This window comes from Pituophis catenifer, unplaced genomic scaffold (genome assembly GCF_029215685.1).
Source record: "Pituophis catenifer annectens isolate HBS135680 unplaced genomic scaffold, rPitCat1.0.hap2 SCAF_16, whole genome shotgun sequence".
Classification (NCBI taxonomy): Eukaryota; Metazoa; Chordata; class Lepidosauria; order Squamata; family Colubridae; genus Pituophis; species Pituophis catenifer.
In genome coordinates, this window is record NW_027256896.1 from 18,710,806 (window position 1) to 18,735,564 (window position 24,759).

The 24,759-nt window shown below is 46.4% G+C and overlaps 1 protein-coding gene across 1 annotated transcript in view; it reads right to left on the reverse strand.

Moving 5' to 3' along the window:
• Nucleotides 1-3,405: 3,405 nt before the first annotated feature.
• The window catches only part of FOXK1 (forkhead box K1), a 58,127-nt gene continuing 36,773 nt past the window's right edge, over nucleotides 3,406-24,759 (reverse strand). Inside the window, exons 3-9 of the mRNA XM_070954923.1 lie at nucleotides 13,508-13,664; nucleotides 10,909-11,055; nucleotides 9,982-10,175; nucleotides 9,351-9,517; nucleotides 7,127-7,396; nucleotides 5,942-6,166; nucleotides 3,406-5,045 (exon numbers count right to left, since the gene is read on the reverse strand). Of these exons, the coding sequence (XP_070811024.1) occupies nucleotides 4,828-5,045; nucleotides 5,942-6,166; nucleotides 7,127-7,396; nucleotides 9,351-9,517; nucleotides 9,982-10,175; nucleotides 10,909-11,055; nucleotides 13,508-13,664 (1,378 nt within the window). The 3' untranslated portion in view covers nucleotides 3,406-4,827. The remainder of the gene's footprint in view (nucleotides 5,046-5,941; nucleotides 6,167-7,126; nucleotides 7,397-9,350; nucleotides 9,518-9,981; nucleotides 10,176-10,908; nucleotides 11,056-13,507; nucleotides 13,665-24,759) is intronic.

A 24,759-nucleotide genomic window follows, 5' to 3' on the forward strand; every position in this document is an offset into this window, starting at 1 on the left:
CCTGGGTAAATATTCCGTTACACAAACACATTATTCTTTTGAGCATCAGAGCAAGAGACAATTTACATTCTGGTTGAAATTGACTGTGTCATTAATTCAAGAACTCCGGCCCAGGGCATTTGGCAATTAAAAATGAAAACTGGGTTATCACCTCCACGGCAGGAGTCTGCAAACATATTAAACAGTGATAAACGACCTGTAAATTAAAATGTTAAAATGCAGGCATGAGAAAAGGCCAGAAAATTACCCTTTCTTTGATTTATGTGAAGGTGGAACAGCGAACAAAATATATACTAAGGTACAAAAGAACCTTGCCGTCGATATTTGGAGAAAAATATTCACTCTCAGAAAATAGCTCCCTTCTATGCAGAGATTCCATTTCCGAACATCTGCATTTGTTTCCAACAACTTCCAAATGTTGTCAGGTCTGGAGTTGATCCTGAAGATTCGACTGTTTGAAAAAAAGCCAAAATGGCACCAGCACATACACACACGTTTCTTACCCGGCTTCTAAAGCCAAAGTAAGTAAACAAATATTATCGAAATAAGATCTTGTAGTGACAATGAAATCAGTTCACGAGGACTTTTGAAAACAAAAGAACTTGACCCTGCCAGAAGCATCTCCAACCCAGCTGGATCTGCCTATTCAACAAACCCTGGTTTAAAGGAAACCAGGGTTTATTTGCAGGTCTGTATCTATTGACTAATTACACAGGATCTTTCAAGATCAGGGAAGAAAGACAATACGATCTTGAGCACAAAAATCTGTGCAAAACATCTCTCTAGATTTATCCATCATTGGTGTTAAGGCGAAGCATCAATCTTCTCAACTTTGTGATGGCTGGTGTCTGTCCTTAGTACTTTGTGGGTGACATGTGCAGAGATGTGGGGGTTTTTTTTGTGTGTGTGTGGGTGTTGGAAGGAATTGGGTTTTTCAATAGACAAACACACACACGCTTCAAACAACCATTAATTTCCCAGTTCTGTGTAGCAGGGAAACACATCCCGTTTGTGGGAAATTCAATCAGAGATGGAGCTTTGGGGGCATGGATGGAGGATCCAAGTGCCCTCTCCCCATCTTATGGCTTGTACTATAAACTGTGGGTGCACCTCTGCTTTTTCTCACAGCTTCCTGTCACAGCTGGACTCAAATTGTTTTTGACTTCCTTTCTCATTGGTGCTTTTTCCAAAAGGAAACTGGTTTTTCTAGGTTTCTCTTTTCTTTGAAAATGTTTCACTTCTCATCCAAGAAGCTTCTTCGGTTCTTCTTTTTCCGGACTGAAGAAGCTTCTTGGATGAGAAGCGAAACTTTTTAATAGAAAAAAACAAACCAAGATGGGGTTGCCCCAAAGAAGAGGGAGTCAAGCTATCCTCCAAAGCACCTGAGGGTAGGACAAGAAGCAATGGGAGGAAACTAATAAAGGAGAGAAGCAACTTAGAACTGAGGAGAAGTTTCCTGAAAGGGAGAACAATTAATCAGTAGAACAGCCTGCCTGGGTGCTCCAACACTGGAGGTTTTTAAGAAGAGTTTGGACAACCATTTGTCTGAAATGATATAGGGCAGTGATGGCTAACCTTTTTGCCATCGTGTGCCAAAAGCAGGGGGAGTGCAGGGGGGGTCGCACCCACGCGTGCCCACACCCATAATTCAGTGCACCCCGCTCCCCCCGTGCAGGCACGTGTGACACCCCTGCGTCCCCCCCCCGCTTTTGGCACGCGATGGCACGGTGGGCCCAGTAGGCCCGTTTTTCACCCTCCCCAGGCTCCAGAGGCTTATTTGGAGCCTGGGGAGGGCGAAAACAGCCTTCCCCGGCCCTTCGGAGGCCGGAAATGGCCCGTTTGCCGACTCCGGTGGGACTGGAAGGCCCATTCTTTGCTCTCCCCAGCATCCAGAACCTTTCTAGGAGCCTGGGGAGGGCGAAAATGCCCTCCCCCCCCGGAGGCCCTCCAGAGGCTGGAAATAGCCTTCCAGTGGCACCAGAAGGCCCGAAAATCAGCTGAGCTAGGGCAACACTCGTGTGCCCACCGATATGGCTCTGCGTGCCACCTATGGCACACATGCCATAGGTTCGCCACCACGGGTATAGGGTCTCCTGCCTGAGCAGGGGATTGGACTAGAAGACCCCCAAGGTCCCTTCCAACTCTGTTATTCTATTCTATTTCTTTCGGAAAAAGCACCTTTGGGACCACCATGACATGGATGATGGAGAATCTCCATAGATGTTTCTCATCATCTCTTCACCAGCAGGAAGTGTTTGCAGGAAGGAAGATCAACGTAAGTCAAGTTAGGGGACACTACCCTGAGACTGAGGCCTTGCCCCCATTTTAACAGGCATTTGGGCCTCTGCAAATTCCCATTGCCAGCTGGAAAGAAACCCAAGGATCAGAGAGAAATGGCTCATGGTCCACTTGTAAATTAAACCCCATCACACTCTTAACTGGTGACATGACTTGTTCCTGCATCTCTGCTTGGCGTGATTTACAGCCTGAAATAAGGAAAAAAAAATAATCAAGAGAAGTTGCTTGCTTGGAAGAGCTTCTGATTTACCAAAAGTCAACCTGGGTATGGTCTTCCATGGCCAGACATGGACCTCTTACCCATTAAGGAGAAATTTCCTGACAGTGAGAACAATCCACCTATGAAACAGAAATTGCCCTTCAGAAGTTTTGAGAGCTCCATCACTGGAAGCTTTCAAGAAGAGACTGGACTGCCATCGGTCAGATATGGTGTAGGGTCTCCTGCTTTGGGGGGGGGTTGGGGTTGGACTAGATGATCTACAAGGTCCCTTCCAACTCTGTTAATTAACCCTTGAAAAAAAAAATCACACAGGAGATGCAGAAGCCGTTGATCTTCTGGAGAAAAGGAATTTGGGGGGCAAACAGCTTCAGGGTTATGATTATTTGCAAAGGGAAAAGGCAAACCAACTTACAGACGAGTTTTAAGTGCTTCAAGAAAATGGCAAAGAGAAGAGAAGCAACCCACAGTAATTCAAACCTTTTTCCATTATTTCTTTTCTTCCATGACGTTCATCGGAGGTGCATTTTTTTTTTAAGTCTCAAAGGGCTGCTGACGAAAGAAGGAAGCCTGCAATTCTTTATAAATATTAACAACTCTTTTGATTTAATTTTGTCTTACTGGAGCCCTCTGAACTCGTGTTCCGTTTCACCTGTGAAAGTGGATTCTGTTCCATTCCACCTTTAATTTTGCATCCGTCCTTATCTGGGGCGGTCCCAAATCTGCCGTTAAAAGAGATCTCCGCTAGGATTACCAGCTTGCAAAACTTACCAGAGGAAAACGGTAATCTTTCTATCTTGTTCATCGCACACACAAAAAAATCCTACGCTTTGAAGTGAGACGAAGGGATTGGGTGACCTGACACGTTGATGGTTACTGATTTATTACGGTTCTTTTTTTTTTTTTTTTTATTCTGCCTTTCCTCCAAGCTCAAGGTGGCATACATAGCTCTCCTCACCCCTCCCCTTTGTCCTCACAACAACCCTGTGAGGTAGGTTTAGGCTGAAACAAAACAAGGGCTGGTCCAAGGTTTTACCCAGGGAAGTTTCATGCTTTTTAAACCTGGTGTCTCTCTAGACGAAAGTCCAACGCTCGGACCGTAACATAACAAGAGTGCTCCGGGAAACTGTCCTTAAAGGTTAAAAATGTTAAAAAAATTCTATTCCTTCTCTGTCAAAAATCAACAGGAATGAAATTAAGGAACCCATGTGGTTCTTTTACAAGCCTGCAGGTGTGACAATTCTTAAAAAGATCCACAAATTTTGGACCTTTTTTTTTTTATCACAATTGGCTCTTTTCATTTAACAGACAATGATTGAAATAAACTTTTTATCTCTTTCTCCAAAAGGCACCTGTGGAGCCAAGTGCTGTCTAGGTCAGCCATCCCAATGAGGTAGGCTGGGACTGCAATTCCCAGAATCCCGCCATCTGTCCAATAGGCTGAGAATTCTGGGAAGCTTAGGCTTCGAATTCATTAGGAAGCCATCTAAGTGGGATAAACTAATTTTACTGTGCTCTGGGATTGAGATTTTGGATAGGGGCGTGACTCCCCATTGTCAGAAGGTGAACGAGGCTGCAGGTAAATAATACAAAGGAAATATAAACACATATCTGCCGTTTTAGGTGGCAGTTACCGAAGTATGATATTGCTTTGCAAGTAATTTTTCTTTCTTTCTCTTTTTTCTTTTTTTTTGCAAATAATTTTTCATAAATTGGAGTTCTGAGATACAAAATGGATGCACTTCTCTTCCTCGGAGAGTGGGGGAAAAAAAAATAATAATAAACCTGTTTTTGAGGTCAGACGTTCCCACCTGAAGTTCGTGCCTCCGTCCTGCCATTTAAGTACGCTCGCACATAAACTACCATGCGTAAAAGGAAAAACTAAGGAAGGGATGAAAATTAAGGAAGGCGAGGAGGGAGAGAGAAATATCCCAAACAATCAAAACGGTCTGTGTCTCTTTTTTTTTTTTAAATCTCGAAAGAAAGAAAAAATGAAAAAGAAAGAAAGAGGGCATCTCTGAAGTGAAAAACAGGAGCAAATTCATTCCTTGGGTCCAGAAAGATGGAAATTTTTTTTGCCCAATTCATTTGGCACCTCGACAATCTTGACAAACGCTGGCCCGTCCTTCCAAATGTTCAAAAGTTGATTAAAAAAAAAAAACAAGGGAAAAAAAAAACAACCACTGAAATGATCCAGGTGTTAATAGCTGCAGAAAAGAAAAGATTTCTGCTGGGGTGGGGGAGGGAGAGAGAAAAAAAAAGAGATTTTTCTCCCATGGCGCCTCGGGTGCCTTTCTTAACTTCCCGCGGCCTCATTCTCCGGCGGATTGTCCCGAAGGGGCTGTGGAGGTGATGACACCAGTTTGCAAGGCCGCGACTGCTCTTGGGTCTTCGATTCGGGGTCGTTTGATATCGGGTTCTCTCAAATGCTCATCAGAATCTTTCACCCCGGCTTCTCTTGTCTGGCTGATGACCACGGGGGTGGAGGAACTAGCTTGAGCTGCAAGTACTTGCAAGGGATTGGAGAGAGCTGGAGTCGGGGGGAAAAAAACGAGAGAGAGAGAGAAAGGATTTTAGAAAAACTCACAGCGTCTGTCTGGATGAAAGGTAAAGATTTCCCGTTCAGTCATCTCCGACTGATGGTGGTTTTATCTAGGCTTCCCCAGCAGCACAAAGCCGAGTCCTAGTCCCGATAAACCCGTTATTGAATTGACAGTGAATTCCTCTCCAGCAAAGTCTTTCCTCTCCCACCGTCTTTCAAGATAGTTCACAACTACCGACCTTTATCAGGCTTGGAGAGTGGCCAGGCCGATATCTTTCAAACTCCCGCAATACTTGGCAAGAATGCAGGAATGAACTAATTGTCTCCTGCAAACTCCACTCCCCTTTCGCTCCTCTTTTATTCCCTCTGGGAGGGGCCCTTCATCGTCCACCTGTGGCCTTACTCCCTAGTCGACCCTTGTTCTTTAGCTGTTCCCTTCGTCTGGCAACTCTGTGCATGCGCACACTGGGAACAGGATTCAGCTGTATATCTGCCTCACTGATGTCTGACTCTGAAGGCAGCTGATAACTGGCAGACGGCCCTGACCCCATCTCTGCCTCTGACGCAGAGCCCTCATCAGAGCCATCCCCAGACTCCAGGACTGGCCCATTTTCCTCCCCAACCTCCTCATTGTCTGAATCTGCTGCCAGCTCTGGCGGGCCACAACAGAGAAGGTTACTCCATCTCTGCGATCATGTGACTGCATTTCGGGCAACCTGCATTTATATCCACTTGTGATGTCCCGCGATTATGTGATCGCGGTGACCCCGCCACCCCCAAAATTCATTTTATTTTATTTTATGAGGCAGAGCAAGCTCGCTTTTGGAGAAAGATTCTAAAAGCACGCAAACCCTAAGAGAACGAAGGAGAAATGTTATGTATACCGTAAGTCCCACCGCTTAAGCTGTTTGTGGGAATGGCATGCTTTCCGTTTTGGGTCACCGTGCGGACAGGTAACTGGTGCTGTCCGAGGGCCATGGGAGTGGCCGGCTGCAGGATGGTGACCGTCTGTCCGGGGATGCCCTGACCCATTTGGCTGGCTACCGTCTGGATGACACGACTGGCGGTCGGTATGGCAGCAAAGGCGATGGTGGGCTTCTCGTCCAACCCTACAGGGAGAGAAGAGAGATTCTATTGATTGATTGATTTGTATCCTGCCTTTATTATTTTGACAACTTAACTCAAGGCAGCAAACATATCCAACATACCTTCTTCCTTCTCCTATTTTCCCTACAACAACAACCCTGTGAGGTCGGTTGGGTTGAGAGAGAGGGACTGGCCCAAAGCCATCTAACTGGCTTTCATCACTAAGGCGGGACTAGAACTCACCGTCGCCTGGTGAGTGCCCCAAAGTCATCCAGCTGGCTTTCATTTATTTTTATTTTATTTTATTTTATTTTATTTTGAATTTGTATACCGCCCTTCTCCCTAAGGACTCAGGGCGGTGAACAGCCAAATAAAAACATCAAATACAAATATTAAAATACAGTTAAAAATATATATATAGATTTGGCCCCATTAATTAAAACGATAAACAAAACAATTAAAAACACTTAAAAAGAATTAGGCCAGCCCGGCTTGTTGGAAAAAGAAGGTTTTAAGGCGGGACTAGAACTCACTGCCGCCTGGTGATTGGCCCAAAATCAGCCAGCTGGCTTTCATGACTAAGGCAGGACTAGAACTCGCTGTCACCTGGTGACTGGCCCAAAGTCACCCAGCTGGCTTTCATGGCTAAGGTGGGACTAGAACTCACCGTCACCTGGTGATTGGCCCAAAAGTCACTCAGTTGGCTTTCATGACTAAGGCGGGACTAGAACTCACTGTCACCTGGTGATTGGCCCAAAGTCACCCAGCTGGCTTTCATGGCTAAGGCGGGACTAGAACTCACTGCCGCCTGTCGATTGGCCCAAGGTCACCAAGTTGGCTTTCATGACTAAGGTGAGACTAGAACTCACAGTCGCCTGGTGAGCGGCCCAAAGTGACCCAGCTGTCTTTCATGGCTAAGGCAAGACTAGATCTTTGCCATTCTGGGGACATTCTGGGGGAGAAGATACTCCCCCGAGGCTTACCAGCCAAGTCTAGGACGGCCCCTGCCGCGTCGTGGGTGCTCCCAGCTGGCCCCTGGTTGGTCAGGATGTAGCCATTTGCTGAGCTTGCCGAAGTCGTCACCACTCGGACCATTGTAACAGTGGGGGCTTGCTGAACGACGTGAACCGCGTGTCCCGAAGGCTGCTGAGAGGTCATGATGGAGGCGGGCAGGTAAGCGACTGGCTTGGCCACCAGTGCAGAAGGCCTGGGAGGAACTGCCATGATCACCGGCTGGGCACTTACGGGGGATCCTGAGAGAGAGACCGAGGGAGAGGGAGGGAAGGAGGAAGAAAGGGAGAGGAAGAGGGAAAAGGAAGGAAGGAAGGGAGGAAGGAAGAAACGGAGGGGAAGAGGGAAAAGGAAGGAAGGCAGGGAGGGAAGGAGGGAGGAAGAAAGGGAGGGAGGGAGGGAGAGAAGAAGAAAGGGAGAAGAGGGAAAAGGAAGAGAGGGAGGGAGGAAGAAAGGGAGAGGAAGAGGAAGAGGGAAAAGGAAGGAAGGGAGGAAGGAAGAAACAGAGGGGAAGAGGGAAAAGGAAGGGAGGAAGGGAAGGAGGGAGGGAGGAAGAAAGGAAGGGAGGGAGGAAGAAAGGGAGAGGAAGAGGGAAAAGGAAGAGAGGGAGGGAGGGAAGGAGGGAGGGAGGAAGAAAGGGAGAGGAAGAGGGAAAAGGAAGGAAGGGAGGGAGGAAGAAAGGGAGAGGAAGAGGGAAAAGGAAGGAAGGGAAGGAGGAAGGGAGGAAGAAAGGGAGAGGAAGAGGGAAAAGGAAGGAAGGGAAGGAGGAAGGGAAGGAGGGAGGGAGGAAGAAAGGGAGAGGAAGAGGGAAAAGGAAGGAAGGGAGGGAGGAAGAAAGGGAGAGGAAGAGGGAAAAGGAAGGAAGGGAAGGAGGAAGGGAAGGAGGGAGGGAGGAAGAAAGGGACAGGAAGAGGGAAAAGGAAGGGAAGGAGGGAGGGAGGAAGAAAGGGAGAGGAAGGGGGAAAAGAAAGGGAGGGAGGGAGGAGGAAGGATCAAAGGGATGGAACAAGGAAGGGGAAGAGGAAGAGGGAGGGAAGAAGAAGAGACCCATCATTGGCTAGAACAGGAGATTCGAATCCAGCATTCCTGAATAAAGCTAAACAAATTTCGAGAATAACACTCTGCTAAAAACCAAGAACCAGTTTCTCCAAACTTGACAATTCTCAACGTTGTCCATGTGAAAAAGCCGGGACACTCCCTTGCTCATGATACTCTTTTGGGGTAATTTTCACGAGATATCCCTAACGTTTGTTTGCTATCTTGAGCCCACATCCAGGAGACTAACAGGGTGGCAGAAACTCTGGGTAGAGCCCACCGCTCCACCGGAGACTGCCAGCTGCCACTTTACGTTTGTTTGTGCACTTCACTACCATGCAGTGATAGTCTGCTATGAACTCTGGGGAAAGTGTATGGGAGGGGAATGCTTGTGGGGAAAGCGAAAGTAACTGCTGCATCTTCCTGAGATGCTGCTTCAAGGTCAGCTGGGAGAAGAAGGCAGCTATATACCAACCTACTGTTCTGAAAATATAATGCTTGAGCCTGATTGGTCATTTTGTGTGTGTGTGTGTGTGTGTGTGTGTGTGTGTGTTCTGTCATGTAAGGCAGTTAAGGGAGGAAAAAGTTGAGTAACTTTCCTCCCTTAACTTTCGGCGTGTGATTCTCAGTTCTGGCTATGCATTATCGCAACATGCTTGCCTGTGAATAAAACTATACTTTTCTCAACAAATGTAGCCAAGGATCGTTTCTATTTAGAGCAGAGGTGGACTGCTGGGGTTCGCGAGAACCTCTAGCTAAGATTCTGTGCAGTTCGGAGAACCCCCAAATCCCACTCCTGGCTGGCCCCGGCCCTCCCAGGAGTCCCCACAATGCATCCATTTTGGATTCAGGTAAGTGAAGGGTGCGCGTGGAGGCTCAGGGAGGGTGAAAAACGGGCCTACCGGAAGTTTGGGTAGGCCAGAAACAGGGCCATTTCTGGCCTCCAGAGGGCCTCCGGAGCCTGGGGAGGTTGTTTTCGCACTCCCAGAGGCTTGAAGAAAGCTTCCAGAGTTCAGGGAGGGTAAAAATGCCCTCCCACCGTGGTGCAGGAGGCCTAGGCCACGCCCACCACGCCCACGCCCACCCAGCAACCCCTTGCTAAAATGTTTGAAGCCCACCCCTGGGTTTAGGTGTTGGCAGGTCCGACAGCGGCACCCTTACCAGGAGCACTTTGTGAATATCGATACTCGGGGACAGAAGCAAGCTTGGATCCAAAGTCGTGGTCATGAGGAATCGGGGAGCCTTCCCTCGACACACACTCTGGAGTCTGTAGGCCACTCGTGTGGGGAGAAAGCAGGCCGGGGTGAGTAGGGGACGGGGGTGCGCTCCTGGAAGAGAACAGAGAAAAGTAGAAATCAAAGCCAGCGCTCTTTGCAAATTCAGTGTATTTCTTGTACAGGTAAGTCCTCGACTTACAACAATTCATTTAGTGATTCTGGGCTCAATTGTGGTCGTTAAGTCGAGGATTGCCTGTATACATCCCCATCTCTTTTATTTGACTAAACTGGGTAGCTAGTCCTCAGCAGCCCATCTTACAACTTACTGACCTTACTTTCACAACTGAGCAAAACGTAGCAAGCTCCCTTTTCCCCCAATATTGGAGAGTTTTGCCCCAGATTTGGCCTCAGACAGAAAACTGGAATTAATTATTGTTTCTATTGTTTGGTCTAAGTTTCTATTTTTAACTTTTTTTTAAACTTTAAAAATAATAATAAAAAAATCATCCTCTTGGCCAATTTTTCTAGAGTTAGGCAGCGGTGAGCATCATTTTTGGCTGTTACATTGAACTTACCGGGAAGAGAGAGGTCCAAACGGGGTTCGGAAGCAGGACACCCCCCTTTGCCTCCGTTTGCGGAATGCCTGCTCCACTAGCTTGCCTTCCGAGGGAGGGTCTATCCGCCAAAAAGAGCCTTTTCCCGGCTCTTCTTGAGAACGGGGGACTTTAATAAAGTATCGGTTCAAGGACAGGTTGTGCCGAATGGAATTCTGCAGGAGGAAAATGGGTTAGCCAAGATTTAGCTGTGGTGGCGCAATGGTTAGAGTGCAGTACTGCAGGCTCCTTCTGCTGACTGCTGGCTGCCTGCAATTTGGTAGTTCAAATCTCACCAGGCTCAAGGTTGACTCAGCCTTCTGTCCATCTGAGGTCGGTAAAATGAGGACCCAGACTGTTGGGGGCAAGAGGCTGACTCTGTAAACCGCTTAGAGAGGGCTGCGAAGCACTGTGAATAAGTCTAAGTGCTACTACTTTTTTCCTTCCTTTTTTTTCTTTCTCTCCCTCCCTTTTCTCCTTCCTTCCTTCCTTCCTTCCTTCCTTCCTTCCTTCCTTCCTTCCCTTAACCAACCTTCCTTCCTTCCTTCCTTCCTTCCTTCCTTCCTTCCTTCCTTCCTTCCTTCCTTCCTTCCTTCCTTCCTTCCTTCCTTCCTTCATATTGCAGGCTGATTCTGCCCACTGCCAGGAGTTCGATCCTGACCGGCTCAAGGTCGTCTCAGCCTTCCATCCTTCCGAGGTCAGTAAAATGAGGATGCAAATTGTTGGGGGAAAATAGACTGACTCTGTAAACCGCTTAGAGAGAGCTGTAAGTCAAATGGCCAGCTCTGTCTGCAAGGAATATAAAGCCTTCCATTCCCCACTGTCCTGTCAGAGCTGAAGAAGCTTCTGGGAGGAGAAGCGAAACGTCTTCAAAAGAAAAAGAAAAAGAAAAAACCCAAGAAAACTTACCTGCCAACCTTTATCTGCTGTTCTGTAATACGGATAATGCTTTGTAATATGAGCATAGATGCCACTTAGTGTTAGTTGCTTGTCCTGAGCTGACGAGATAGCTTGAACAATGAGCTGGGCGTAGGAATACGGTGGCTTGGACTCATCCTGTGGACGAGAAAGACGCACAAGGGAGCTTTTTAGCAGCTTCGCAGAACATTAATAATTTAGGCCCGAGCTTGTCTAACAAGATCAGAGGCAACTAAACAGATGTTTTTCAAGGTAAAGGAAGGACTGAGGATTTAGAATTTAGAATAACAGAGTTGGAAGGGACCTTGGAGGTCTTCTAGTCCAACCCCCTGCTTAGGCAGGAAACTCTACACCACTTCAGACAAATGGTTATCCAACATCTTCTTAAAAACTTCCAGTGTTGGAGCATTCACAACTTCTGGAGGCAAGTTGTTCCACTGATAAATTGTTCTCACTGTCAGGAAATTCCTCCTTAGTTCTAAGTTGCTTCTCTCCTTGGTTAGTTCCCCCCCCATTGCTTCTTGTCCTGCCCTCAGGTGCTTTGGAGAATAAAATAAAATAATTTTAATTGGGTTATTTTAAATTGTGGCCGATGTTATTTAATATCTTTTAAACTGTTTTAATTTTTGTATGTTGTGTTTTTACTTTGGCTGTCCACCGCTCTGAGTCCTGCTGGAGAAGGGCGGTATAAAAATCAAATCAAATAAATAAATAAAATAAATAATAAAATAAAATAAAACAGATCACCCATTTTTCTGGGAAAAGCGTCCGCTTTTTCGATCTGCAAACCCACTTGAAATTCTTAGCCTCAAAACGTGCGTCCCAATAGCCAAAGGCAGGTTAAAAAGCCTGCCATTAACCTCCATTACTGCTACTCTGTTTTGCAAAGACCTTTTTTTTTTTTTTTTTTTTTTTTGCAATAATCTGGGTGGACTTTTGGAGTTGCTAGCTAAGCCCCGGAGCACCGTGTCATACCAGACGAAATAGATTATTGATCCGCGCGCGCCGTTAACAGACTGCTCGAGAAATCTTGCTTCGGAATTTATTTCTCACGAGTCTGTCAGAGTGAGGCCAGCTCCGGATGTTAAAAGGAAGCGTTTCGGAGCTCAAATCCGACGGGGCTTTGAGGCTTCGCCACGCCGGTCTGAAAACATGCGAATGGGGGGGCGGGGGCGGGTTGGAGAAGGCCGGTTTAAACGCCTTGACAATGCCAGGAAGTTCAATCGTTGGAACCCCGAATGATTTTGGAGTCAGGATGGTGCAATTGAGAATGGGTTGGAGAAAGGGAAGAAGGTTGTTTTCTGCCACGAATGTGGGTCTCAACTCCTTGAAGATCCTCCTTCTCTCTTTGACCACCACAAAATATGGAGGATGAAGAGGGTGATGGGAAGTGTGCTCTTGTTAGCCAAGGCGATGGTTAACTTGGGCATAGTTGCAGTAGTGGCCAAAATTGTGGAAACCTTTTGGGAAAAATGTATTTTTGAGATTTGATGGCTAATAATACCATTTTTTATTTTTTGGGGGGAGTTTCAAGATAATCCTACTCCACTGCTTGAATGGCCTGGGAATAGCCCAGACCAGAGGTGGGTTCCAGCAGGTTCTGACCAGTTCTGGAGAACCGGTAATGGAAATTTTGAGTTGTTCAGTAGTAAAAATTCTGACCCTATCTATTCTCTGCCTCTCGAGTCCCAGCTGATCGGGAGGAAATGGGGATTTTGCAGTAATCTTTCCCTGGAGTGGGGTGGGAATGGAGATTTTACAGTATCCTTCCCCTGCCATGCCCAAGCCATACCCACCAAGCCATGCCACGCCCACTATGCCACACCCACAGAAAAAATAGTAAAAAATGTCAAAACCCACCTTAAGCCCAGACCTTAACCCAATTGAAAATCTATGGAGCCAACTAAAGAAACTTGTTAGTCAGAAGCCACCCAGCAATAAAACCCGGTTAATAGAAGCCATCATTCAATCTTGGTTTCACATTATAACAGCTGCAGAACTCAAAGACTTGGTTCACTCCATGGGAAGACATTGTAAGGCCGTCATTCATGCTAAAGGTTACCCAACGAAGGATTAACTGACATGGGGATCATTTTTGCAGATCTCGTTTTTTCTATGGTGATCGTTTTTTTATATCTCCTTTTTTCTACGTGTTTCGCTTTCCTTCTTTATACGGTCACTGCTATTCTAATCGCAAATCCTTCGTGAAAGTTATTGCATGACATTCTTGATTAAATTATCTTTCCATGGACATATAATTTTATGACACTACTCCGATATAAAGTGGGTGTTATTAGCTAGCTTTAGAAAATACACTTTTCCCAAAAGGTTTTTGCACAATTTTGGCCACTACTGTAGTAGAGGACAAGGTGAGAGAGCAGAAGATATTATAGCTGGTCCTCTCACCCTCCTTCCCTCATCTTTTCTACAGCTTCTACTGGGGAACAAGAAGAAGGAGAAGAAGACCAGATCCCATCTACCCAAGGTCTCAAGATGGTCACCTCTCTGCCTTGGTTATCTATACCCCTTACCCTCCCGACCACGGACCGAGCTTTTACACAATTGATAGAGGGGAAAAGGCTCATCCAACCTTTGGGCTGTCTCCACCGGAGGCTTCCATCTGCTGCTCCAAAGTAGCTTTCGCTGCGTATTCGGCAGCCAGTTGGAGGTCAGAGGTAACGTTGTGGGTAAAGCGATAACCTGAGGAACCAGCACCTCGAGGACTAGCCGGGCAGGAATTAGGGACACTGCAGGGAGAAAAGAGAGAATTGTTAGGGTTGTTAACAACTGCTAATCATCATCTTCGTTTAACGACCTCATAATTCCTTGCGGGGTGGAGTCTGAATGGAACGAGCAGAGTATTTACTGGCCGGATTCCCTTCCTGACACCAATCCGTGGTTTTGGAGTGAAGTGTCATCTGTACGCTGACGATACCCAGCTGTACATCTCCACCCCAGACCACCCCAACGATGCCCTTGATGTGATGTCCCGCTGCCTGGAGGCCGTGCGGGCCTGGATGGGGGGGAACAGGCTCAGACTCAACCCCTCCAAGACCGAGTGGCTGTGGCTTCCGGCGCCCCGATATAGTCAGCAGGTGCCATCGCTGACTATTGGGGGTGAATCTTTGCCCCCCACGGAGAGGGCTCGCAATCTGGGTGTCCTCCTGGATGCGCGGCTGTCTTTAGAAGAGCATATGACGGCCATGGCCAGGGGGGCCTTTTATCAGGTTCGCCTGATTCGCCAGTTGCAGCCCTTTCTGGATCGGGACGCCCTGCGCACGGTCACTCATGCCCTTGTTACTTCCCGGTTGGACTATTGTAATGCTCTCTACATGGGGCTCCCCTTGAAGAGCACTCGGAGGCTCCAACTGGTCCAGAATGCGGCCGCGCGGGTGGTTATGGGCGCAACCCGTTATGCCCATGTGACACCCCTCCTGCGCGAGCTGCACTGGCTCCCGGTGGTCTTCCGGGTGCGATTCAAGGTGTTGGTTACCACCTTTAAAGCGCTCCATGGCATAGGACCCGGGTACCTCCGAGACCGTCTTCTGCCACCAATAGCCTCCCACCGACCAGTTCGTTCCCACAGAGAGGGTCTCCTCAGGGTGCCATCAGCCAAGTTATGTCGGCTGGCGACGCCCAGGGGGAGGGCCTTCTCTGTGGGAGCCCCAGCCCTGTGGAATGAACTGCCCCCGGAAATTTGTAAGATATCTGACCTCCGGGTGTTTCGCTGCGCATTGAAGACCCTGTTGTTCCGCCAGGCCGGACTATCAATACAATAGTTTTAAATTGGGGTATTTAAATTTATTGGGGTTTTAAATTTGAGCCATTTATTTAATTATTTTAAATTTTATATCATTGTTTTGTTTGTGTTTTTAAATAGGCTGTACACCACCCTGAGTCCTTCGGGAGAAGGGCGGTATAGAAATAAAATTATTATTATTATTATTATTATTATTATTATTAATGCGGAGTTTTGTTCAGCAGACATATTCTCATTGTGTCCAGCGAGAGAAATATCTGCCTCTACTGTAGCTAGGATCGAACTCACAGCCTACTGATTGTGAGGGCGAGAGCTCCACCTCTAGGCCACTGCACCCCTCCCATTGTTAACTCTGCTAATGTTGGGTGCGAAAGATTAGGTCCACACAGGAAGGTCCAATTAAGGTGATTTAGTGCTAGTCATGTCTATACACAGGAATTTTCTCAGCTAAGGGTTTTCATCTGCTTGGAGTTAAATCAGGGTCAATAGAATTCAAGGGAGGTTGGACTTGGTTCCTTTGTGGCTACGTAAGGATTGTAAGCTGATTCCTCTTTTGACTCCACCCCAGGTTCTCCTATGTCTAGCCCAGGGGTCTGCAACCTTAAACACTCAAAGAGCCATTTGGACCCGTTTCCAACAGGAAAAAAAAAAACACAGGGAACCACAAAACCCTTTTCTCTCTTTCTCTCCCTCCCTCTCTGTATCTCTCTCTCTCTCTCTCTCTGTATCTATGTCACCTCCAGAACGAGGTGGCTGGATGGAGTCACTGAAGCAGTCGGCGTGAGCTTAAATGGACTCCAGAGGATGGTAGAGGACAGGAAGGCCTGGAGGAATGTTGTCCATGTGGGTCACGATGGGTCGGACACGACTTCGCAACTAACAACAACAACATCTCACAAACCAGTGACTTTGGACAGCAGAGCCCGACAGCTAAAAACTCCCTAACAAGCTAAAAACAGTCAAAAATAAATAAAACAAACATATAAACAATCAACCCAGCAGCCAAACCTATCACCTGAATGAGAAGAAGTAGGATTTCTTTTGGATCCCGCCAAAAAAGCAGACGAGAGCAACTTTTAAGAATTTCACCTAAAAATTGTTAAGCGGCTTTTCTGCTGAAGGGCTCTCAAAAGACGGTTAAACACACTCACATCTCCGTCCAAAACAAGATTAAAACTGCAAGGTACGTTGACAAAACCGCAGATAAGGAACCTGTGGTTCTCCAGAAGTTTACTCAACTAGATTATTTCTAGCGAGGTCTTCTGTTTTTATACTGAATTACCGTCACGTGATTTCGTTAGGTTGAACAACAAATTCAACCTGAAAGAGAAACTAAGATCAACCTGCTGAAAGCTTAAGACCTTTGTAATGATTTGACCTCAGGTCCACTTCCTTCAAATCTAACATCAGAAGCCTACGAAGAAGCCTTCTCCTTTGGTTTCCTTCCCATTTATGAGAGGATTTCGAAGAATTTCAGACTGATGTGGGTGCAGGGAGAAAACATTGGTTGACCCAGCTCCAAAAACAAGGCTGTTTTTATCCTTAACATTAAAGAGTTTCCAGTTTGGAAGGCAAACTTCTAGATACCGCTGCAAATCTGAAAGGAAATGGTGGAATATTCCCTTTTTCCTTCTGCACAAGGTTCTAGAACAGTGATGGCTCACCTTTTTTTCCTTGGGTGCCGAAGGCACGTGCGTGCTATTGTGTGTGCGCCCACATCCATAATGCAATGCCTTCCCACATGCCCTGGCCTCCTGCACATCTGTGTGCGATTCCCCGGGCCCCGTTTTGGGCCTAGCTGGCCTCCCTGAAGCCTCCAGAGGCCAGAAACGGCCTGTTTCTGGACTTCCAGTAGGCCTGTTTTTCGCCCTCCCCAGGCTCCGGAGGCTTTCCTGGAGCCTTCAGGAGGGCAAAAACGGTCTCCTCTGGCCCTCCGGAGGCCCTTCGTAGGCTGGAAACAACCCGTTTCCGGACTTCCGGGAGGCCTCAGCTGCCCGGCGTGCACAGATGCGCGGTGGAGCTGACTTAGGACAATGGCTCGCGTGCCTGCAGAGATGGCTCTGCGTGCCATCTGTGGCACGTGTGCCATAGGTTTGTCATCACGGTTCTAGAATGTTCCTTTTCTGGATTGATGGAGTTTGCCCGTCCCTAATGGATGAAAATGGATCAGTAGTGGGTTTAAATTTCGTTCGCATCTCAGTTACATTGAAGTAATCTGCCAACCTCTGCTCCATCAAGAAGGTTGTGTTGTTTTGGGGGCACCATAAAAACTACATTTTGCCTTTTACCAGTACACTGGAGGCTTATTTCCAAAGAGTTGGCTAAGAGGTTAACAGAAACAACATACGATTTTGCTTGGGGTTGATCTTTAACTCATTGCTGATGGTAAACAGATGACCCTACCTCTCAAAGGTAGATTTTGTGTTTTCACAATAAACATTACAACTCAATGGTCCCTTCTGAGAACACACTGGGGAAATCACACCTTTTAATTTTTTTTTTTTAAAAAATAATTTTAATAGCGGGACACAAAGGACAGCCAACGTCAACCGAGGAAAAAACGGCAATTGTGGAAAAAAAGGAAGAAAAAAAAATATTGTTGGGGATTAAAGTCAACGTTAAAACAAAAAGCCTCGGCACCTGTTTCAAACGTACATGTGATGTTAAAAGCTAAATCGCATTCCCAAGACCTCAAGCCATCATCCTAAATCAACAGATTTAAGTAATACACCCTGTTTGAGTCAAGCATTCACGCGTTTATCTTCCCTGCATTCTTCAAATTTGCTTTATTATACCACAATGTCAATTTTTCATGTAATTTTGGATCCAAATGTAACTGCTTACTTACTATTAAAAGCCAAATATATCTATTAGCTGCCAAAATTGGCCTGGAAGGGAAACTACCTCTAAGATTATCTCAGTAGAGTATTGCTTGTTTGTGTCCTAAACTATGGCTTGCTTAATCCCAGTTTGTTGAACATACTACTATGGTCTGGCTTCACACAATGGTTTTTGATCAATGCAGGAGCTCAGTTATTCCTCCTCAGGGTTGGCCCATAATAAATTGTGATCGATGGATTTTCAAAACGTTAAACTCTCACTGTTGCATAATTCACCTTACAAATTTGTAGCGGAGTTTAGATCTGTTGATGATTATCTTTATTGTTCGACAGAAGTTAATGATTCAACCGAGGCTGGGGCGTAACAGGACAATGTTTAACCAGTTCAACTGAGTAGATCTTTTCAGATAGGTCAAAAACAGTTTGTTGGTTCACAACGGATCTTCAACCGAGTGGGTTCACCTGTTGCATTATCCCCTAATGTAGGTTTCTTAAGGTTTGGCTTAGGTTGGCTTTACAAACTACTGTTTGTGGTGTTGTGTGAACCCAACAAGATAGGTTGGATGCAAATCAACCACCCAAAACTTTGCATACAGGTGTCCCAACCGTCACAACTTTTAAGACTTGTGGATGTTCATCTTTATAACTCCGGGATGTCCAACCTTGGCAACTTGTAAGATTTGTGGACTGGCTGGGGGATTCTGGGAGTTGAAGTCCACAAGTCTTAAAGTTGCCAAGGTTGGACATCCCGGAGTTATAAAGATGAACATCCACAAATCTTAAAAGGCTTAGAAGACGCAAGCTTCCATTTAGGAGAAGCCGCCAAATGTTGTCAAGTTACAGTCTTTGTATTTTGTATCTTTCAATTTCTTGCTGATAAAAGGAGTATTACCAGGGATAAGGGCCACAAGAGGGCACTCACAGCTGCAAATCTAGAAGAAAACACAACATTGCCAAAAAACAACATAGAGGGAAAAAAATGGAATAAGTAAATGGCTGCTTAAGCTTCTGGCTCTTCCAGGAAAACATGTTGTAGGAGGATTAAAAAGCAAGCAAGGCCAACGAATCAACGGTCACTAAACGAACGGTTGCAAGTAGATTTGCAAAGAGCTGAGTGTTGCTGGAGTCACAGTTTCTACAACCTTTGGCCTGAAGACGTGCAACTTTTGTGTTGTCTACCCAACAGTTTAGCTACTGGAAAAACAGGATGATAAATCAAATCCTAAACACAATCCAAAACTGACTGACACGACAACGGGTGCCTGGTTCTTTTTCCTTAACCTGGGAGCACTCCTGTTCTGCTGGATATCCCCTCCCACAATTCCTCTTGGTCCTCGGTCCCTAGGAATTCTGGGAGTCGGAGTTCAACGCCTTCGGAAACCAGGTAGACAGAAGTAAAAGTTTAGTGATTGTTGGAAGTTCCAACGGCACTGAAAAGGGACTTAATAACCAGTCCTCGCAGCTAGGACCTCCCCCACAGACTGGCGATCAATTTATTTAGGGTTATGGCCAACGGTGGATTTCCAATATTCTTACCACTGGTTCGCTGCATGCGCGCACTTTACGCACATGCACCCAGCCTTCCGCAATGTGCTTTGCTCACTCGCGTGCCTTCCATGCATGCGCCCAGCCTCGGAAACGGGCCTAAACAAGACAGCATAGAGCTCGGGCGGGGGGGGGCACCCCACCCGCGATCTCCACTACCGGTCCAGTACGAACCAACTGAATTATCACCTGTGGTTATGGCGTATCGTACACGGACTACCAACGTATCTTTTGACCATTTCGTCCTTTTCATCAAATTTACGTCCTTAGTGACTGGCATGTAGTTAGGAGGCTTGCAGAATTCCTAGATCCCCATTTGCAATCTTCCCAGTCAGCTCCCAAGAAGCGAAGTCGATGGAGAAAGCTGGCTTCACTTAAGGACTTGCGCCATTTGCTTTAAGAACCGTTGTTTTTTAAAAAAGGTCACAAAACTCAGGCACGACTCACTTCGTAAGTGCCTCGCTTAGCAACGGAAATTCTGGCTCCAAATCGTGGTCGAAAGTTGAGAATGATCTGTAATGGGGTACCCAGCAGGGGTGAAATCTACTTACCTTCCCTACCGATTCGGAAATGCGTGCGTGTGTCATGTGCTATTTTGGGCTCTCTGCACATGTGCAAAGCCTTCTGAGCATGCACAGAGAGTAAAAAACAGGTTACTTCCTGATTTTAACCATCCGGGTGCGTGGGTGGAGCCTAGTGCTCTCGCCGCTACCAGTTCTCCGAACTGGTGCGAACCGGCAGCATTTCACCCCTGGTACCCAGTACACAAATTTAACCAAGAAGGAGATTCCGGGAACGGTTTGCAAAATTATACCGAGAAGAATAGAAAACTCCAGGAAAAAAGGAGACCAAGATAGGGAAAAGGTCTTCTCAAAGCTGCAACCTTTTCTAGTCTCAGATTTTTTTAATTTTTATTTTTTTTTAAAAAAGAGGGGTGGGTCCATCTAAAATAAGCCGGTGACCCTTCCCTCGAAAGGAGAAGCCCTGAATTTTTGATAGGCACGCAGCCAAGGGCACTAAGGCTGCACCTATTTGGGTACATATATGTGTGTGTGTGTGTGTGTCTGTGTGTGTATTTTTTGAAAGTGTCATGTTGTGTAAGGAACAGGCTTGGTCAGTTTGGTGCACGCCTTTCATTAGAGCTTCAAAAATGTTGCCCCAGAACCTCAAAATGTGTGGAGCAGATACAGACAGCCACACCCGGAAAGGGTTTCCTTGGATAGACCGTCTGAAGCTTTCCGCGCTGTTATGAGCCAAGTCAGGATCTGCTCAGGATGGCGTCTCTGACCCATTATGGCTGCGGAATGGCGACAGCGGCTACTAAGATTTTATGCAGATCTGAGTCTTTTCTTCATGGGCTAACAGAGTGTTTTTCAACCTTGGAGACTTTACCAGTAGTGGCCAAAATTGTGGAAACCTTTTGGGGAATGTGGATTTTGGACGTTTGATGGCTAATAACACCACTTTCTTTTGGGGGGGGGAGTTTCAAGATAATCTGGGATGGCCTGGGAATTGCCCAGACCTTAACCCAATTGAAAATCGATGGAGCCAACGAAAGAAACTGGTTAGTCAGAAGTGACCCAGGAATAAAACCCAGTTAATAGAAGCCATCATTCAATCTTGGTTTCAACATTATAACTGCTGCAGAACTAAAAGACTTGGTTCACTCCATGGGAAGACGTTGTAAGGCCGTTTCCCTTCCCTCCCCCCTCCTGTTAAAATCTCCCTTCCCTCCCCACTCCAGGGGAAGGTTACTGCAAAATCCCCATTTCCTCCCGATCAGCTGGGACTTGGGAGGCAGAGAATAGATGGGGGCGGGGCCAGTCAGAGGTGGTATTTACCGGTTCTCTGAACTACTCAATATTTCTGCTACCGGTTCACCTTCTGCAACCCTCTGCCAGCGAAAATGGAACTTGGGAGGGCCGCGGGCCAGATCTAAGCCCCCCGCAAGGTGGATCTGGCCCCAGGGCCTTGAGTTTGACACCGCTAGCCTACTAGTGTTTTTCCAACTTGGTCACTAGACAACTCCCAGAATTCACCAGCTGGCGGATGCAAAATGCAACCCCCGAATGGTGAAATGTGGATGAAGCCATCCTGATAAAGAGTCTTCTGGAAGTTGAGTCAACTAGACTTCTGAATGGTGAAGGATTCTCAGCGGGCTTTGGCAATATGAAGCATTTCAAACCATACCAGTGCTGGGCGTCTTCCTTAAAAGATGTCTGTTTCCAATTAAGGGAGCTCTCTGGATTTAGCTCCCTCTTATGAGAAACAGAAGATCTTCACACATCTTACATAAAAAACAATGGCTACCAATCTGCCTTCCATTGAGGACCTGTATAGTGAATCAGTCTGAAGACGTCTCCGTGGTCATGTGACCGGCATGACTCAACGCCAAAGGCGCATGGAACGTTGTTCCCTTCCCACCAAAGGTGGTCCCTATTTTTCTACTTGCATTTTTTATGTGCTTTCGAACCGCTAGGTTGGCAGAAGCTGGGACAAGGAACGGGAGCTCACTCCGTTATGCGGCACTCGGGATTCGAACTGCCGACCTTCCGATTGACAAGCTCAGCGTCTTAGCCACTGAGCCACCGCGTCCTTAAGGAAGAGGTAAATTACCTTAAAGTCAGGCTCGAAAAAGGTGAGAAAAAACACTTGCTCATGTCTTACACTACTACCTGGCCAGGAACTAAGTAGAATTATCGCTTTTCCCGAGACATTTCTTGAATGGCATCACGAGAACTTCTTGGAAGGAAAAAAAAAACAACCTGGTCGTTTCTGCTCCACCAAAGGAGTTACCTCACAACCTGCCAGATGTTCTTTCAGCAAGACGAGACTTATGAAACCCAAGGCTGCTGCCAGCTTTCTAGGTAGCTTTCTACAGCTAGCGGAAAGCAGTTGGTGCCCTCTTTCTCATCCTTTCGTGGTGCCTGGTTTTGTTTTTCTGGATTTCCAATTTTGTACCTTGATTTTATTAGTTGGAGGGCTGTAGATAAAGGTGGGTGGGTGGGGGGGAGAGACAGAGGTTTTGGAGATGCTGAATTCAAGCAACAGGACCACCGCTGTTGCATTAATGGTTCCTCAAAAGATAGTGACAGATATAGAAACGCAGGCTCACCTAAGCCAGGAGTCAGCAACCTGCAGCTCCGGAGCTGCATGCGGCTCTTTGGGCCCTCTGCTGTGGCTCCCTGTCAGGTGATCCCACCACTGGCTGGCCCCGCCCCTCGCCCTGCCCTCCCAGTCACTCCTTGCCTGGCCTGAGAAGGTAAGGGCGATGGCGGAGGATGGAGAAACGGTCAGGGCAGAGACAGAGAGATACAGAGAGGAGTGGGGAGAGAGAGAGACATAGAGAGATACAGAGAGAGAGGGAGGGGGGGAGGGAGGGGAGAGAGAGAGATGTCAAAAGGATTTTGTGGTTCCCGGTGTTTTTTAACAACTGGTTCTCTGCCCTAATGACCGGCTGGGTAGGCGTGGCTAGGGGTGTGTGTCATGTGACTGGTAGAAGTGAGTGACATCGAGTTGGCCACGCCCACCCGGGTTTTGTGACTCCCGGTGTTTTCTTTTCTGTGGGAAACAGGTCCAAATGGCTCTTTGAGTATTTAAGATCGCAGACCCCTGACCTATGCCAAGATGTGACAAATTTAAGAAATCTTGTCAGTTCAAGGGAGACTGGAGTCTGGATGATTGCGTCCATCCATAACTCATAGGAGTCACGGAAATGATTTACCAATGCTGGGTTGGAGATGGATGGTCAATGTCCTGATTTGACCAAGAGTCCTAGATTCCTGGAATGACCTGCCATCCAAGTATTAACTGGACTGGACCTCATTTCACATCAGGGATCAAGTCTGCTTTAGGCTTGTCATCTGCTCCTTTTATTCATTGGATTAAAAAAGGTCTGAATTTCAATCAGGGCTTCTCAGCCTTAGCAACTTGGATGTGTGGACTTCAACCCCAAAATTCCCCAAGTCAACACGGGTGAACTTCAACCTTTGCTCAATGAGGGTTGATGGCTGGTTTCTGGATAGATAAGATAGCTAGATAAAGCCTCCAGAGTTCCCCAGCCAGCCTGTTTGGACTTCAATTCCCAGAATTCCTCAGCAAGCTGCTGGCTGGGGAATTCTGGGAGCTGAGATCCATACTTCTTCCGAGCCAGCAGGATGATAAGATATCCACATTCACGATGAATATTTGTGTGGCGAGAAACGGGGCTATGTTTTTATAATTTACCTTATTTTTGAGTGTCGATTTGCATCGACAGATTGGTAGATCGTGTTGCGAGATTGATCGTTTCTGTTTATTCTTTTAAAAAAAAGATAATCGTACAGCTTTTTACTTGTCTGTGGCTTGTCAGCTATTTAGAGACAAATGCCACATAAAAGGACTTGTAAGGCATGCTTTAGAAAGCGTTTTCTTTCGTTTCAGCAACAGAAAGTCACAGGTTTTTTTTCTAACAAGAAGAGGAACATTTGAACGAGTAATTTCAATCAGTCCAAGCGAAGTTTTTCAGATTCAGAAACCTAAGAATTGAAATCTCAAAAGCAGGAAATTAAGACCGAACGCATTACGCCCAACAGCCAAACTTTGAAAACACGAATCTTATTTTTCCTTGACTATTCCAGGGTTTTGTTTTTTTTTCCCTCTCTAAAAATATGAATGGCTGAAGGCCAGAAGATATAACTCTATTTTATGATCTTAAGGATGGCTGCTTTCTTCTCTCTGGTTAAACTACGTGTTTACATTTAATAAATATACCAAACGGGGTAATTTTATGAGCATGCTAAGGGGTTTACATAAAGCATTTTTTGCTTTTCAAATAGCAAAATCAACAGAGATCACCGAGGGGAGCTGCAAAAAAATAAAATAAAAATAAAAATAAATCACGATTATTACTGATGCCCAGTTTCTCCAGGCATCTCTTCCCCCCCCCTTTGAGAAAACTCCCACATTTTTGATGTTGACACAGTTACGTAAGAATCAGAATGGGAAAAAAAACCTCACAAAACTGAAAATTGTCCACTCCAGCAGTCTAATTAGGAAACATATGAAAGAGAGAAAAATTTACTAATTTTTTGGGGGGTGGGTGTATGGCTACCACTAAGAAAGGGACGCGTTGGCTCAGTTGCTAAGACGCTGAGCTTGTTGATCGGAAGGTCGGCAGTTCAGTGGTTCGAATCCCTAGCGCCGCATAACAGGGTGAGCTCCCGTTCCTTGTCCCAGCTTCTGCCAACCTAGCAGTTCGAAAGCAGGTAAAAAAAAATGCAAGTAGAAAAATAGGGACCACCTTTGGTGGGAAGATAACAGCGTTCCATGCGCCTTTGGCGTTGAGTCATGCCGGCCACATGACCAGGGAGACGTCTTCGGACAGCGCTGGCTCTCCGGCTTTGAAACAGAGATGAGCACTGCCCCCTAGAGTCGGGAACGACTAGCACATATGTGCGAGGGGAACCTTTACCTTTACCTTGCCACTAAGAAATCTCTTAGTGAGGGCACAAGATGGAAGTGTGCAAGAGACTCTTTGAAAACACAGGCAAGTTTATGTACGAGCAAACAAAATTTTCACTTACAAGCAAAAGTTCACTACAAGGAAAACGTATGTATGTATGTATGTATGTATGTATGTATGTATGTATATCTTTAATTTATTTCTAACCTGGTCAGCTTTCTTTTTGGCATGCAATTTTCACCCCCTTTTTTTTT